Source organism: Peromyscus maniculatus, chromosome 6 (assembly GCF_049852395.1).
Source record: "Peromyscus maniculatus bairdii isolate BWxNUB_F1_BW_parent chromosome 6, HU_Pman_BW_mat_3.1, whole genome shotgun sequence".
Lineage (NCBI taxonomy): Eukaryota > Metazoa > Chordata > Mammalia > Rodentia > Cricetidae > Peromyscus > Peromyscus maniculatus.
Genome location: NC_134857.1, coordinates 74,577,827 through 74,592,907, shown reverse-complemented (window position 1 = coordinate 74,592,907; position 15,081 = coordinate 74,577,827). Strand labels below are relative to the sequence as shown.

At 47.6% G+C, this 15,081-nt stretch overlaps 1 protein-coding gene across 2 annotated transcripts in view; it reads left to right on the top strand.

Annotated features, from left to right (window-relative positions):
* The window catches only part of Tuft1 (tuftelin 1), a 43,175-nt gene extending 37,279 nt beyond the window's left edge, over positions 1 to 5,896 (top strand). For both annotated transcript variants that reach the window (XM_006994796.4, XM_006994795.4), the window contains 4 exons: positions 1,657 to 1,762; positions 2,643 to 2,726; positions 3,732 to 3,832; positions 4,401 to 5,896. In XM_006994796.4, coding sequence (XP_006994858.1) covers positions 1,657 to 1,762; positions 2,643 to 2,726; positions 3,732 to 3,832; positions 4,401 to 4,464 — 355 coding nt within the window. In that variant the 3' untranslated portion in view covers positions 4,465 to 5,896. The remainder of the gene's footprint in view (positions 1 to 1,656; positions 1,763 to 2,642; positions 2,727 to 3,731; positions 3,833 to 4,400) is intronic.
* Positions 5,897 to 15,081: the final 9,185 nt, after the last annotated feature.

Genomic DNA, 15,081 nt, shown 5'->3' with positions numbered 1-15,081 from the left:
CTGAGTACCACCCACTTTCTAGCAGCATGCACTTGTCTTCAGGCAGAACTGGGGGTAACCAGTATCCTGGCTCTTCAGGATCCTCTGGGCATTCTCAGAAGTGACTGACCAAGGAAAACTCTGCTCACAGCGGTGTGACATCAAGCAACTTTCTGCTTCTCTCTTGACATTGATTCTGGGTCCCACAATTAATTCAAGTCTGAGACTACCCAGAGTTAATGCAGGCCCCATGTGTCAAGGGTTCAGTCCCACCCCCATTTAGCTGACAGTCAAAATTAGTATGCTCAAGGCTACCCATACACCTTTCCACTTACCTACAAAATGCTTGCATGGGGGTGGGATTCTTGCTTCCTCAGGTCAGGAATTTGTTGTAGTGGCTCATGGGACTGATGAAACAATGTGATTAGGTTCTTAAAGGATTCAGGTGAACAACAGATGAAGTGGCATATGGGGAGAGGTCCAGAGTGCAGCGCTGCTGTCCCCGGGGAGTTGGTGTATGCTGTCCTCTTGACATGCCTGTGCATTTCTGGACCCAGAGGTCTTTAAACACTTGTCCAGTGTGCAGGCATGGTCTGTCTCTCCCCCAGAGAGGTTGGAGAGGGGCTGGAGTTTTGACTAGCCCCATCCTGCAGCTATCTACAAACCCAGCCAATATTCACTTCCTAAGTGTACTTAAGACACCTTTAGCATTTTTGGAGATGCTAAACATCTTGTCAGGAGCTGGAAACACAAGACCAAATACTATATAGGAAAACATGTCCCCATCACTCCTGTGATTGGAAATTTATAAGGGTTTGAGGAACTGGGAGAGGTAGTACACATCTTTAATCCCAGCACTCAAGAGGCAGAAGCAGGCGGATCTCTGTGAGTTCAAGGCCAGCCTTGACTGCAGAGTGAGTTCCAGGACAGCCAGGGCTACATAGAGAAACCCTATCTTGAAAAACAAAAAAAACAATGATGATGATGATGATGATGATGATGATGACGACAGAGCTGGAGAGATGGCTCAGGGGTTAAAAGCACTGGCTGTTCTTCCAGAGGACCTGGGTTCCATTCCCAGGCAGCGCATACCTGTCTGTAACTCCAGTTCTGGGGGTCCAACAGACATACATGCAGGTAAAACACTAATACACATAGAGTAAAAAATAAATCATTAAATTAATAAAAAATAAGAACAGAGAAAAAAAACATTTCTTATTGAGGATCTTGGCGTTGTTTGCTTAGAATAATCCAAGTTTCTACTTAAATCTTGGCATAATCAGAAACTTATAACATGCAAGGCAACCAACTTTCTCCTGGCTTTAATATTGAAAAAGTTTAATAATAAAGTTAATAAAAAAACAAACAAACAACCTGCCACTGGCAAGGCATGATGGTGCATGCCTGTAATCCTAGCAACTTGGGAGGCTGAGGCAAGACAATACCTGTGAGTTCAGAGCTAGCCTGGTAGGTTTTAGGCTTCTTAGTGTGATTGTGGTCCTATCCCATAGAAGCTGAAACAAAACACTCTGCCCCCTAGTGGCATGCAAATGACTCGCTGCCTCCCGTCATTTGGACTAGACATCACTACATCTCTAGGGGAGGCCACCGGGGCACAGGGACTTACTCTTGGTGGCAAGTGTGACTTCACCTCAGCCTCCTGGTCTTTGTTCCCAGGGCTGCTGCTCTGGAAAAGGAAGTGGCTGGGTTTCGGGAGAAGACCCACCACTTGGATGACATGCTGAAGAGCCAGCAGCGGAAGGTCCGGCAGATGATAGAGCAGGTAAAGGGGGTCCTGTTTTACCTGCCCTGTGCTCACCCAGGCCTGTGCTTTCGTTACTTATTCCACACATGGAGTTCCGGTGTTGCTCTTCCTCTGTCCTTCCCTGACATTGTTTTCCCGTTGGAAAGGGGAAGAGGCTGGTCTCACTTCACTCTTACGCCTTTTTGGTGAATGAGTAATGGAGTCACAATAAACCCAGTCATCTCCCGCAGATCCTCTGCCTGATTCTTCCATCTGAGCTTCAGCGTAGTGTGTTTGGGATAGGCTCAGCTGCAAAACTGTTTTGAGACCCTAAGGTTCTCCTCCCTGAACCCAGAGGGATCATTTCCTGTCTCGGGGCCAGCTCCCTTTGCTTTTTTGTTAACTGCCATTTCTCATTGTTTAGAACAGTAGCTATGGTATGGTAAGCACTCAGTGTTTCCTAGATGAACGAATAAATAATTGACACTTTGCAGAACCCAGAGGACTAGATTTTGCATGGTTTCCTGTGCACTTTGGAGTTAAGGATGGCGCTTCCTCTCACTCTGCCATCCCTGCTTCTGGCTTCATTAGTGATAAAAAGAAAGGTTTTTTGTTTTGTTTTGTTTTGTTTTGATTTTTTCGAGACAGGGTTTCTCTGTGTCGTTTTGGTGCCTGTCCTGGATCTCACTTTGTAGACCAGGCTGGACTTGAACTCACAGAGATCCGCCTGGCTCTGCCTCCCGAGTGCTTGGATTAAAGGTGTGTGCCACCATCACCTGGCGAAAGGTTTTATAGAAACATCAATGAAACTGTGAGAAGAGCAAGCTCTCCTTTCGACTCTGCTGGCTTTCCTCTAGTCAGGGAGGGGTTTGGTGAGTGTGGACTGAGTCTTTGCAAGATGTTTCTTACGTCTTCACAGCTCCAGAATTCAAAAGCTGTGATCCAGTCCAAGGATGCCACCATTCAAGAGCTCAAGGAGAAAATTGCCTATCTGGAGGCCGAGGTTTGTGTATGGGACGGGCCCCCAACAGGGAACTGGGTTCTTGAGAAGCCTGGGCACAGGGCGGGCTGGCTTGGTCCTGTCCAGCAGCTGCTTGGAACTGGGTGTCTGGGGGCAGCTGACAGTGGTAAGACCCTGTCCCTGCCAGAGAGGGCAGAGCATCATGATGCAAGCCACCTACCATGGCACATCTTGGGCACGTGGGCTTTGCTGACGGTGGAGCCAGGCTTTGAGGGGAGAGGGCACATTCTGTAGTTGGCATTCCTCACAGCTCTGCTGACTGTTCAATCAGCTGTCACCGTGACTTCCTCGTCTCATTTCTTCCGCTTTGCTGCAGAGCCCTTCCTTTCTGTCGACCACCTTCAGGTCACTTTGCAATCCACTGTGTTAAGATCCCTGTAAAAGGGGAGACAGAGGGGAGACAGGATATTTAGAGAAAGGGTGGTCTAGAGTCAAGATAAAATATGTCGGGGGGGAAAAACAAATCAAAAACAAAATTGTATGGACTGGAGAGATGGCTCAGCGGTTAAGAGCTTGCTGCTCTTCCAGAGGACCTGAGTTCAGTTCCCAGCACCCACATCTGGCCGCCCACAACCACCTGTCTGTCCAGCTCCTGGGCATCTGACACTTTCCTCTAGACTTGGAAGGCACCTACCTGTGTGCATGTGGCATACGCTCACACAGGCATACATAGAAATAAAAAGCAGCACTGGAAACAACAGAGAAACTACAGCTGCTTTAAAAGCCAGCCTGTTGACAAAGGCATCTGACTGTTTCAAGAAGCTGTGTACAGGAAACAGGAGGAGCTAGACGTGACTAGTGTTGCTGAGTTACTGAGGAGCAAGTGCCAGAGGTAGAGAGTGGTATGTTGTAATGAAGATGAAGGGAGAGGACTGCCCTGGCTGTGGTGTGCTGGTGAAGAGGGAGTGAACAGGAGCATCCATGCAAGTCGAATGGGGCATGCGGCAAGCCAGAGAGACCCACTGTAACCCTGTGCTGGCCTTCCAGAACCTGGAGATGCATGACCGCATGGAGCATCTGATAGAGAAGCAGGTCAGTCATGGGAACTTCAGCACGCAGACCCGAGCCAAGACAGAGAACCTGGGCAGGTGAGTACGTGCAGAGAGGGGGCCCAGGCAGGACAGGCGAGAGCGCAGGAACTTTGGAAAGCCTTCAGTGCTGAGGCCAGGAAGACTGAAACCCAGCTTTCTGCCCCAGTCTCCAATCTGAGTTCCGTCAACAGGCTACTTGCTAGCCTAGGAGGACCATGCAATGGCTTCTGGAAGTATATGAACCCCTGAAATTGTATGTAAAATGTATTTATAGTATTTGTATATTGCAAATCTGTGCATATATTTGCATATTTCTAGAGGAGGCTTTTTTGTTGTTGTTTCTAAGAGATTCTCAAAAAGGCCTCAACTCCTGGAGGAAAATCGGGCATCTCAGCTGTATCCACTTCTCAGTTGTTTAACCACCCCATCCATCTTCATCACCCTCGCCACTAGATAACTATGTCACGCCGCAGCTTCCCCTCCGTGGTCCTGAAAACCCCTGTTTCCATAGAACTCAGGAGATGAGCGAGCCCTGAAGTGTAGTGTTCCGGAGGCGCCGTGGCGGGGAGGCTCCGTGGAGTGGATGCCGTAGCGCAGCCCTCAGCGTTTACCCCTTTTTCTCCAGTGTCAGGATATCCAAGCCCCCCAGCCCGAAGCCCATGCCTCTCATCCGAGTGGTGGAAACCTGAGCTGCGGGAGACGGATGGTGCCGTTTGCTGTCGCTCAGACCTGCAGAGAAGAAGCCCGCCACCCCTGTAGGCTGTTGATACTGACTCTGACTTCCCGGCTGCTGCCGCACCCTGGTGGCCCCAGGTCTTGGGCTCATGCCCCAGGCTCTTATCCTCTGCTTGCTGGCAGATGGAGCAGAAGTGTCTGTCTCCCCGGGACACTGCAGGCCTAGGGAAGACATTCTCCTGCCAGCAGGAACAGGACGATATCCTCATTCCCAGTTACTGTTTTTCTGTGTAACAGAGCTTCCCTGCTGTGTCCACTGGAGTCCAGCTGCCTCACAGCCAGGCCCTCATCAAGTCCAGAGAAGTGACAAAATTTGTCTCGGCCCCCAAAAGCTGGAAGGACAGTGACTGGAGCGTGTCCTGAGGGAATGGAGTTCCTTCTGCAAACACAGCTCAGTTCTTAGCAACAAACTGTTTGTTTTTCCGCTTGGCTCCACCCTTGTGCCATGCTGTCCAGGGCTTCCCACAGACAGTCAGTGGGGGCCTGCTGGCCAGGCCTGGTCCTCACCAGGGAACCTAAACTAGATAGCCTTGCCTTTCTGGAGACAAAGGAATGTCCATCCAGGGAGCAGGTTTTAGCAGGAAGCAGTTTTTAGCAGGGAGATTCCCTAGGGCCTCGAATAGTTCATGGGCCTTCTCTGGCGCTGTGGAAGCTCCCCGTCTTGGGGTTTTCCCCTGTGGTGTCTGGAAGGCACAGCTCCGTCTTCCTGACCCACAGCTAAGAACTGGTTCCTCATCAGTCCCAGCCAAACCCTCACTGTATTTATTTTGCTAAGTTATTGCTGGTCTTGCTTATCTCTCGTAGGTGGTTTAGTCACCGTGTCCCTCGGTCTTCTCTGGGTGTTCGGGCTTACCTGGACGTGGGGAGTATTCTGGTTGGCTCCCCAGGCCCTCCCTCTAGCTACTGCTTTTCCTCTCTTCCTCCCGAGTCAGTCCATAACTCAGGAGGCTAGCGTCTGCCCCCAGGTGTGTGCTGTCTGGGGAAAAGGGCAGTCGGGGCTGTTGGGGGGCAGGGGTGGGTTTTACTAACCTCCGAGAACCCTCCCACCCCATAACAATCTCTACCAGCCCCCCGAGTGACCCTGCAGCTCCAAGTGTCTCCTACAGTGTGCTCTCGCAGCCTCAAGGGCATTCAAGCACCTGAATGTGGGACCCCAGGATCAGCTTTAGTCTTAAATCTACTTAGCTCACAACCAGAAGCCTCAAGTCTTTGTGTTTCTGTGTGTCGGGACTAGGCCCAGGGCCTGGCTTTGTCTGTACAGTATCCTGAGACTTCAGTCTCTACAGAACGAGGGCGTTGAACATGATCCCTAGGCCCCTTCACATTCTATTCCTGTCTGTGACACAGTTGTTGTGTGGTAACTTTAATAAATTATGCTATTGTGTCTCTTGGCCCCATGGGCCTGGTCTCCTTTTACTTCTTGGGGAGGATGAAAGAACATAACACACTGTCTCTTGAAGGTAGCATCCTGGTGTCGGCATCTGAAAGGTGTGTCACAACTCTCGGACTAGGATGTATGGATGTTGTGGTATTTAGAAAAGTTACGAGCCACCAGGGCCCATGATCTCTAACCCTAGCTTTGACCCTGTTTGGGGTGGTGACCTTGTGGGATCCCTGAACTTGGCCATTCTGTGACCTAATTTGGAACAGCACTACCCAGTTACAGGTCCTGAGACTGCACAGGGGGACGGCAGTCACAGCCGAGGTGCTTGGGCAGCGTGCAGCCTTCGCAGAAGTGAACAGCTTCCTGGAAATACTAACTGCAACTCTCCAAGGCTTCAGTAGTTTCTGGCAATCTCTGGGTATCACTGGGTTAGTACAGTGATCCCCCCCCCTTTCTTCCAGGAAGCTAATTGGCTGCAGGGTCAAACAAGACATACCTGAATTTGCACACTCTTCTGGGCCAAGGAAACGGGGAAACAACAGCCTCCTGTTGCTTGGGCCCTCTGGTTCCCCTTTCTCTTTCAGTTGAGAATGTAACTTGTCTTCCCCTGCTTCCTGGGCTGACTCACAACGTGGGCATCAAAATGCACTGGAAACATTCCACCCCAGATCTGGGTTTGCCTCCTGACTCCTGGGTTTCTCTTGCCCTGGCAGTCTTGCTTGGCACAGGTATACCCAGACTGCTTGTCTCAGAATATTAGCAGGGTGGAAGCAGGGTGGGGCTGGCAAGGGTGCCAAGAAGACTGGCCTGGCTGGAGGATGCAGGAATGAATGTGCTGCCCTGCAGGAAAGGGAGGCTCCCTGCAGGGCCTGCTGGGCTACCTGGGAGGAGCAGAGATGATGGGTGCAGATAGGAGGTGGGCAGGAGACGTCCTGGAGACCGAAAGAGATTCTTTAGACAAAAAAAAAAAAAAAAAAAAAAGTGTGTGTGTGTGGGGCATCTTTGGCGTCTGCTTTGTATACCACTGTGTGCTGCTGCTGAAAGGAACAAGACCAGGGAGGATGCAGGAGAGTGCTGGGCAACCACTCCTCATCCTGACAGTTTCCACTTAGAGATGTCAGTGGGGCTGAGGAGATGGCAAGCTCCTGACTTCGGCCATTTTTATTGCCCGTGTTCTCTGGTGTTTTAAGCCAACTCCCGTGTGGTGCCGGAGGGAGGCGTGAGCTCTGCCGCTCTGGGATCTTTGCCATGAGGACGTTAAGAGCTGTCCAGACACGCAGCCATCAGTGCCAGCCTCCTATAAACGTGGGCTGCAGGCCTGGTGTGGGAAAAGGAGCTCCCAGGAGGGCTTGCTCCCTGCCTTCACAGTTGCCCATGTTCCTGGCCTGCATTTTTCCTTGCGCCAGGCAGGAAAGAGCCTGGCAGCACATGGTGTTCCGGCCAGGTGGAGCAGGTTAACCTCAGCAACTTCAGTGATGCGGCAGGGGGACTGAAAAGGGCAGCCTAGTCAACTTACTAAGACCCTGTCTTGGGCTGGAGAGATGGCTCAGAGGTTAAGAGCACTGACTGCTCCTCCAGAGGTCCTGAGTTCAATTCCCAGCAACCACATAGTGGCTCACAACCATCTGTAATGAGATCTGGCGCCCTCTTCTGGCTTACAGGAATACATGCAAGCAGAACACTGTAAACATAATAAATAATTAAAAAAAAAAAAAAAAGACCCTGTCTCAAAGAAAGAAAAAAGAAAACCCAGAGCTTAGTGGTACGCACCCTTAATGCCAGCACTTGGAAGGCAGAGGCAGGTTGATTTCTGTGGTTTAAGGCCAGACAGGTTTCTAAGGTTCAAAGATGATTTGTTCATTTTCTGTGTGTGTCTACATCTCTCTCTTTGGATCTCATTATGTAGCCCAGGCTAGCCTCAAAGTCACCATCCTCCTGCTTTACACTCACTCCCTCCACGTGCTGGGATTGCAGATGTGCACCACCATGCCTGGCTTTGTCCCGGTTTTAAACCGTTCTCTGTTCCACCATGAAATGTTTCCCCACTGGAAGGATGCTCTGCTTGACAAGGTAGTTTACTTTCAGAGAGGAGGCCAATGCCCTCTGGAATGGAAAAGCAGTGTTCCCTCTCTAGCCAGCTCCCGCTTCTGAGCAGCTGCTTTTGTGTGGGGCCTGTGTAATCCCCTGAGTTCTCTCGTTCCTCAGAGCCAAGCTGCTGAGCTAGGGCCCCAGTCTATTCAGGCTATGACTCAACAACAGATGTTAGCCTAGGGCCCTTGGCCTCTTTTCCACGCTTTGATTTAGAGCTCTGGCTTCGCAAGGAGCAACTGTCTCCTCCATTCTGTCCCAATTATAAGCACATGGCCTTGACACTCAAAAGTTGGAGACCCAGATATCCCTCCCTTTCCCAAGGAAGATGCTTCTCCAGGCTGGGGATGAAAGAGGCGCTTCTTAAAGCTAAGTACTTAGTGGCTCACGGAGGCCAACTTTGGACTTTAGAATGTGTGTGGCCTTTATGCTAGAATCTCTTCCCCTGGAGCCCTGTGGAAGAAGAGGTTGAGGGTAGATGGTGGCAGGATAATTAATTTCCTGACAGGGTGTTGGTCACCAAGTCTTAAACCGCAGGACCTCAAAGCTCCGAAGGAAAAGACATCATTAGCCCTTATGAGTAGAGCAGTCACAGGGCCAGCCCTTCCCTCCCTGTCGCTGGAGTTCTGGGCCCAGCCGAACTCTTCTGTCTGTCTGGTTTTGCGTTTTAACTGACATGCTAAGTAAAATACATCACTGGGGGGCAGGGAAAGGTTTGCAAAACATTGGTCAGTAAAAAAATAAAAAATGGACTTCTCTCCTTGACTCTATAATCTCAGGGTCAGGAGGTCTGTAATTGGCTTTCATCTACTCTGTCCTCCTTTACAATCCCTCCCTTCCTTCCTGGATAGGGTCTCGTTATGTAACCCAGGCTGATCTTGAACCCTGATTCTCCTGTGTCCGGGTCTCTTAGGTGCCGAGACAACAGGTGTGAGCTATCGCATCAACCTTCAGTTTCTCTGCTTGGTAGAGTCAGAGCCCATCAGACTAGACCCTTCCGGTCATCTGACTCCTCTTTCCATCTCACAATCTAATTATAGCCGCTTTTTCGACATGCTGAAGTTCCCTCTCTTGAAGAATCTCGCATGTGGCCTGTCCCATGGTCACAGCCCACCCTTAGCCTGTTGCCTTAAGCCTGGATTACTAATGAAGCCATGCCTTATGCCCTGCACCTCTAGTTACCACCGAAGATTTATTTGAATCTTGTCTAAAAATACCAAGTACTCGCCTACGGCAGCGCACTCACAGCTGCCTGTAATTCCAGCTTCAGCGGATCCAATGCCTCTGGCCTCTGTGTGCACAGACGCACACACATAATCACAAATAATAAAAATAAGTCTTTTAAGAAAAGAAAATGCAGAGATTGTTACTGCTAGGATATGGGGGGAAAGAGGCAAAGGAAGAATTTTAAAAATAAATAAAAACCCACCGCTATTATCTGTGCAGCATTGAGTCAAGTGCTATAGGATGGGCTGTGTTGGGTGGGTAGGCTCCAGATGAGTGGCTGGACTGACCTGTGAACAGGTGGGTGATAGTGAAACATGAGGAAAGCCAAGAGACAAGAAAGGATTCGACCCTAGATCTGAGCCTGGAGGAGGAGCTGAGCCTGGAGGAGGAGCTGAGCCTGGAGGAGGAGCTGAGCCTGGAGGAGCTGAGCCTGGGAGGAAGCATGAAGGAAAGCCCACAGTGGAAATCAGCTGGCATCCCTGGGGGACAGGGAGGCCAGCTGAAGGTCTTTGGGGGAAGTGACCATAGGCCTTCTTTAGGACTCTTGATCTTTATTTTTATTTTTATTGTTTTTTTTGAGACAGGGTCTCACTACATAGACCTGGCTGGCCTTGAATTCAGAGATCTAGCTGCTTCCGTCTTGAAAGTGCTGTGGTTTACAGTATACTTTTTATCAACTACAAGTAAGTTTTTTGTTTTCGTTTTGTTTTGGTTTGTGTTTTTGGCGACAGTCTTACTACATAGCTCTGGCTGTCCTGGGATTCACTGTGTAAACCAGGCTGACCTCGAACTAGTGCTGGGATTAAAATCATGTACTACCATGCACAAGTATTTGATGGATTGATAGGTCAAAGGGGAGGGCATTTGAGGTGAAAGGGATGGTACCAGCAGATGTGTTGATGGGACTCTGCAGGAGGCGTGGGGAATACAGCCTGGAGAGAGGAAAACCAGGATGATGAAGACTGAGAGTAGCCAGGCACCAAGACACACTCACTTCAGCAGCATGGGTAACACACCCGAGTGTTTATTTCAGCCTGGTTAGAAACAGTCTTTTTCCTTTGGCAAAGCTGTTGCAAGTGTCCATAAGATTTCATGCCTGACTTTTACCATTCCCCAGATGCAGTGTAGCCTTCAGAACAGGCATTTGTACTGGATACAAAATACTCAAGCGCAGTTCATCCTCACTTACCCATTTCCCTATTGTGGAACATGTTAATTTTTTTGTATGTTTCCTTTTTTTTTTTTTTTTTTTTTTGAGACATGGTTTCCTCTGTGTATCCCTGGCTGTCTTGGAACTTGCCCTGCAGATCAGGCAGGCTGGCCTTGAACTCACCTGCCACAGCCTCCCAAGTGCTGGGATTAAAGGTGTGCGCCACCATCCCCCAGCAAACATACCACATTTTAATTAATTAATTAATCTATTTACTTATGATATTGTGATAAACATACAACAAACCTGTTGTGCTGAGAGAAATGGAAAGAAACTGAGTCTTTGATGAGCCCTTCAGTATCTCTGAGCCAGTAAGACAGCTTTTATTTCCCAGGCCAATTGTTCTGACATTTTCTCTGAATTGCCTCCTACCTTATCCCACCTGACACAGATCCCCAGGGGCAGGCCCACACTTGTTTTACAGCTAGGGCCCTTCCTAAGTCTTCAAGGCATGGTGCCTCACAGAGATGGGAGGAGCTTAATAAATATGTGCAGAGAAAGACTGTGACCTCTCTTAGTGGATCCTTAGTATTCCTATTAACTTGTTTGTGTTTGTTAACTAAATGTTGCCGATGCCTTTTTCTTTTTAGTGCATTGGTGTTTCGCCTGCATGTATGTCTGTGTGAGGGTGTCAGATCCCTTGGAACTGGAGTTACAGACAGTCATGAGCTGCCATGTGGGTGCTGGAAATTGAACTCCGGTCCTCTTGAAAAACAGTCAGTGCTCTTAACCACTGAGCCATCTCTCCAACCCCTGTAACTGTCTTTTTAACTTCATTATTTAAAAATAATTTAAAAACTCAATTTTTATATTTTTGGGCTAAAATGTTTTCCTTTGTGATTTTGATAAAACAATTTTTTATTTTAGTTTCTGTATATAGTTGTTTTACCTGCATGTGTGTCTGTGCACCATGTGTGTGCCTGGTGCCCATAGAGACCAGAAGAGGGTGTTAAATCCCCTGGAGCTGGAGTTACAGACAGTTGTGAGCTGCCATGTGGGTGCTGGGAATTGAACCCAGGTCCTCCAGAAGAGCAGCCATCTTCCTCCAGAAGTGCCCTTAACCACTGAGCCATCTCTCCAGCTCCCCTTTGTGATCTTTAATATAAACATTCTAAATATATATCACCTTTATATATGTAATTGTATTTCCTTCTAGTTTTCTGCAGTTAATTTAAGTATTTAATCAACCTATCTAGAGTTTATTTAGGTGTGTGGTTAAGGCTAAGTCCTGTGTGTACATAATACACATAGAACTCTAAAATAGTAATTCTGTGTATATAAGAATAGTATACATTCACGTTGCTTAATGCAGTATTTCAACACATGCCTACAAGGTGTACTGATCAAGGTAATTGGCATATCTTTTTTCCCAAAATTGTAAGCCACTGTTCAAATGCCTTTCCTCCCACTGAGCTGCAGTATTAATATGAAATTGGGTCTATTCTGTCTAGCTAGAGTGCTAAATTGATGTGCAGGCTGCATAATGTCTGTTTGTCAAGCCCAGCTCTCTGCCACTTAAGCTCTTATCAAAGGGTTTGCTTTGCTTACGCTGCCTTCTGTGTGGTGGGCAAAGCCAGGGTTTCAGACCCTTGAGGCAAAGGCTCTGCAAGAGGCGGTGTGTCCCACTGTCTTTAAGCTTTGCTCCTTTTTTCCTGTTTATTTTTCCAGATGAATTTTAAATAATGATATCCTAATTAACCCTAAAAATATTATATTGAATTAAAACATAATTGACTGTAATTACACAAACCAAAAAATAAATAAATAAATTTTTAAAAAATTCAAGAGCTTTATAATTTAACCTTTTCCATTCAAGGAGACTATTTTTGTTTTTGTTTTAAAATTTGTGTGTGTATAGTTTGAGGAAGCAATTTAAATTATCATTGTATGTCAGAATACAAGTATAAATTAAAAGTCCCATAATGCACCAAATTTTCCTTTATACAAAGTATTAAAATATATTTTTAAATGAAATTATATGTGCACAGTTGTAAGTATGCTAAGTCAGCGGCTGTACAGCCGTGAGAAAGAGCAGGGCACACATAAGTGCAAACGAACATTCCTGAGTTCCCTTGTCTCACTGCACGTCAAAACCCATCAATCTTAGCTCAGATTCACTCCTTGCCCATTGATTCTTAGGCATTTAAAAAGAATCGTTTGTTGTTGAGACAGAGTCTCACTGTGTAGCCCTGACTAATCTGGAACTCCCTATGTAGATCAGGACTGCCTCAGACTTACACATTCCCACCCCTGTCTTTTGAATGCTGGAATTAAAGGTGTGTGGCACCATGCCAGATTCTGATTTTTCTTTTTCTTTCTTCTTCCTCCTCTTTCTCCTTTTCTTCTTCTTCTTCTTCTTCTTCTTCTTCTTCTTCTTCTTCTCCTCCTCCTCCTCCTCCTCCTCCTCCTCCTCCTCCTCCTCCTCCTCCTCCTCCTTCTCCTTTTTTCGATTTTGTATTTTTGAAACAGAGTTTCTCTGTGTAGTCCTAGCTGTCCTGAAACTCACTCTGTAGACCAGGCTGGCCTCAAACTCCCATAGATCCACCTGCCTCTGTCTCCCGGGTGCTGGCATTAAAGGCATGTGCCACTATGCCTGGCCTGAGTTTTCTTCTTTGAGGTCCTGCCAGAATCCTCAAACCTGTGCTGTGTCCTCTGGAACCCACCCAGTTCATGCACACCATCTGGACCATCCTGTTGTAGAACACAGTAACACTGTTTTGCGTTATAATCCAGACCTTGCTTGTTTCTTTCCCTAATTAGACTGCAAGTGATTAAACACTAAGCCTATCATTAGTCCACACAGTGCCCAGCCACACATGACTTAGAAGAAACCAGGATTTTTCTGTGCCAAAGGCACCACTTGTTTTTTTTTTTTTTTTCAGATTTATTGATATTTTGATATGTATGAGTGTTTGGCCTGCATGTCCGTATAGGCACTGGGTGCATACCTGGTGACTGAAGAGGTCAGAAGAGGGCATTAGATCCCCTGGGACGCCATGTGGGTGCTGGGAACCAAACCTGGGTCCTCTGCAAGAGCAGCTGATTCTCCTAACAGCTGAGCCGTGCCTCAGCACCTGCACCACCCTGTTTTCCTCCCCTTCCTCCAGCTCCCTCTTCCGCTTTGGTTCTAACAGGGTCTCTCTGGATAGCCAGAAAGACCTCACGTGCCCCAGCCTCCCAAGTACTAGGATTGTGGGTACACACCACACCACACACCTTTTTTTTTTTTTTAAGGGTCTCGTATAGTTCTGACTGGTCAGTTCTTGAACTATGTAGAGTATAGCTTTGACCATAATGTCTAATCCACCCACTTCTATCTCTGAACTGCTGGGATCCGTGTGTCACCATGCCCAGCTTCAGTTTCCTTTTTAAATAATTCTTTTCAGCTGGGCATGGTGATACATCCCTGAAATTCCAGCATTTAGGAGGCTGAGGCAGGAAAACAGCCTGGGCCCAATAGGGAGACCCTGTTTTAAAAAAATACTTTGTTGGGAGCTGGAGAGATGGCTCAGCAATTAAGAGCATTAGCTGCTCTTCCAGAGACCCCAGGTTCAATTCCTAGCACCACATGGCAGCTCACACCAGCCTTTAACTCCAGTTCCAGGGCTTCTGACACCTTCACACAGACATACAGGCAGGCAAAACACCAATGCACATAAAATAAAAATAGATTATTTTTTTAAAAAAAAAAGAGTGTTCTTGGGCTGAAGAGATGGCTCAGTGGTTAAGAGCACTGGTCGTTCTTCAAGAGGACCTGAGTTTGATTCCCGGCACTCACATGGTGGCTCACAACTGCCTTCAGCTCCAGTCCCAGGGGATCTGACGCCTTCTTCTGGCCTCTGAGGGTACCAGGCATGCAAATAGTGTACATACATGTGGGTAAAACACTCATACACATACAAAAAACGATAAAGAATTTTGTCTACTCTTAGTTGATCCCAGGGGATGAGAAACAGGTAGATTGTGTGTCCCAATATGCTTATGGAAGAATCAAGTGGCAAGCACCAGCAATAAAGAATCTCATTTGATGGGAGCCATAAGCCTAAGTGACCCTTGACACACATGCTGCCATATTTGGGTTTCTCTCCTCTTTTCTTAGATCTAGGCCTTGCTTAAGTCTCCATAGCACCAGAACCTCTTCTCACAGATACCAGAACCTCTTCTCACAGATACCAGAACCTCTTCTCAGATATCAGGTGAATGAGCTGCAGTCAAGCAATTGGGCAGTTAGACAAGAGTAGATAGATAACCTTCAGGGCAACATTCCCTGCTGGCCCAACAGCCCATAATTAAGTCCCTTCCTGCTCGCAACCCCCATCACTAAGTCCCTTCCTGCTTGCAACCCCCATAATTAAGTCTCTTCCTGGTCTCAACCCCCTTTGCCTACCTATATATGCCTTGAGAGGAAAACAAAATTTCAGAACTTGATCAGACGTCCTGTCTTGCTCTCATTCTTTGTATCTCGTCCCTCTCATTCGCCAACCCTCCCTTTAGGTCCCCATTGAAGACCCTGCTTGCCGGGGCACTCATTTGTCACTCACTGTCCTTGTATTTGGTCATCTAGCAGCAGTGATTTAGACATTTAAAAAAAATTGTATGTGTACAAGTGCTTTTGCCTATATGTATGCTTATATACACGTGTGCAGTACCCACAGGGACCAA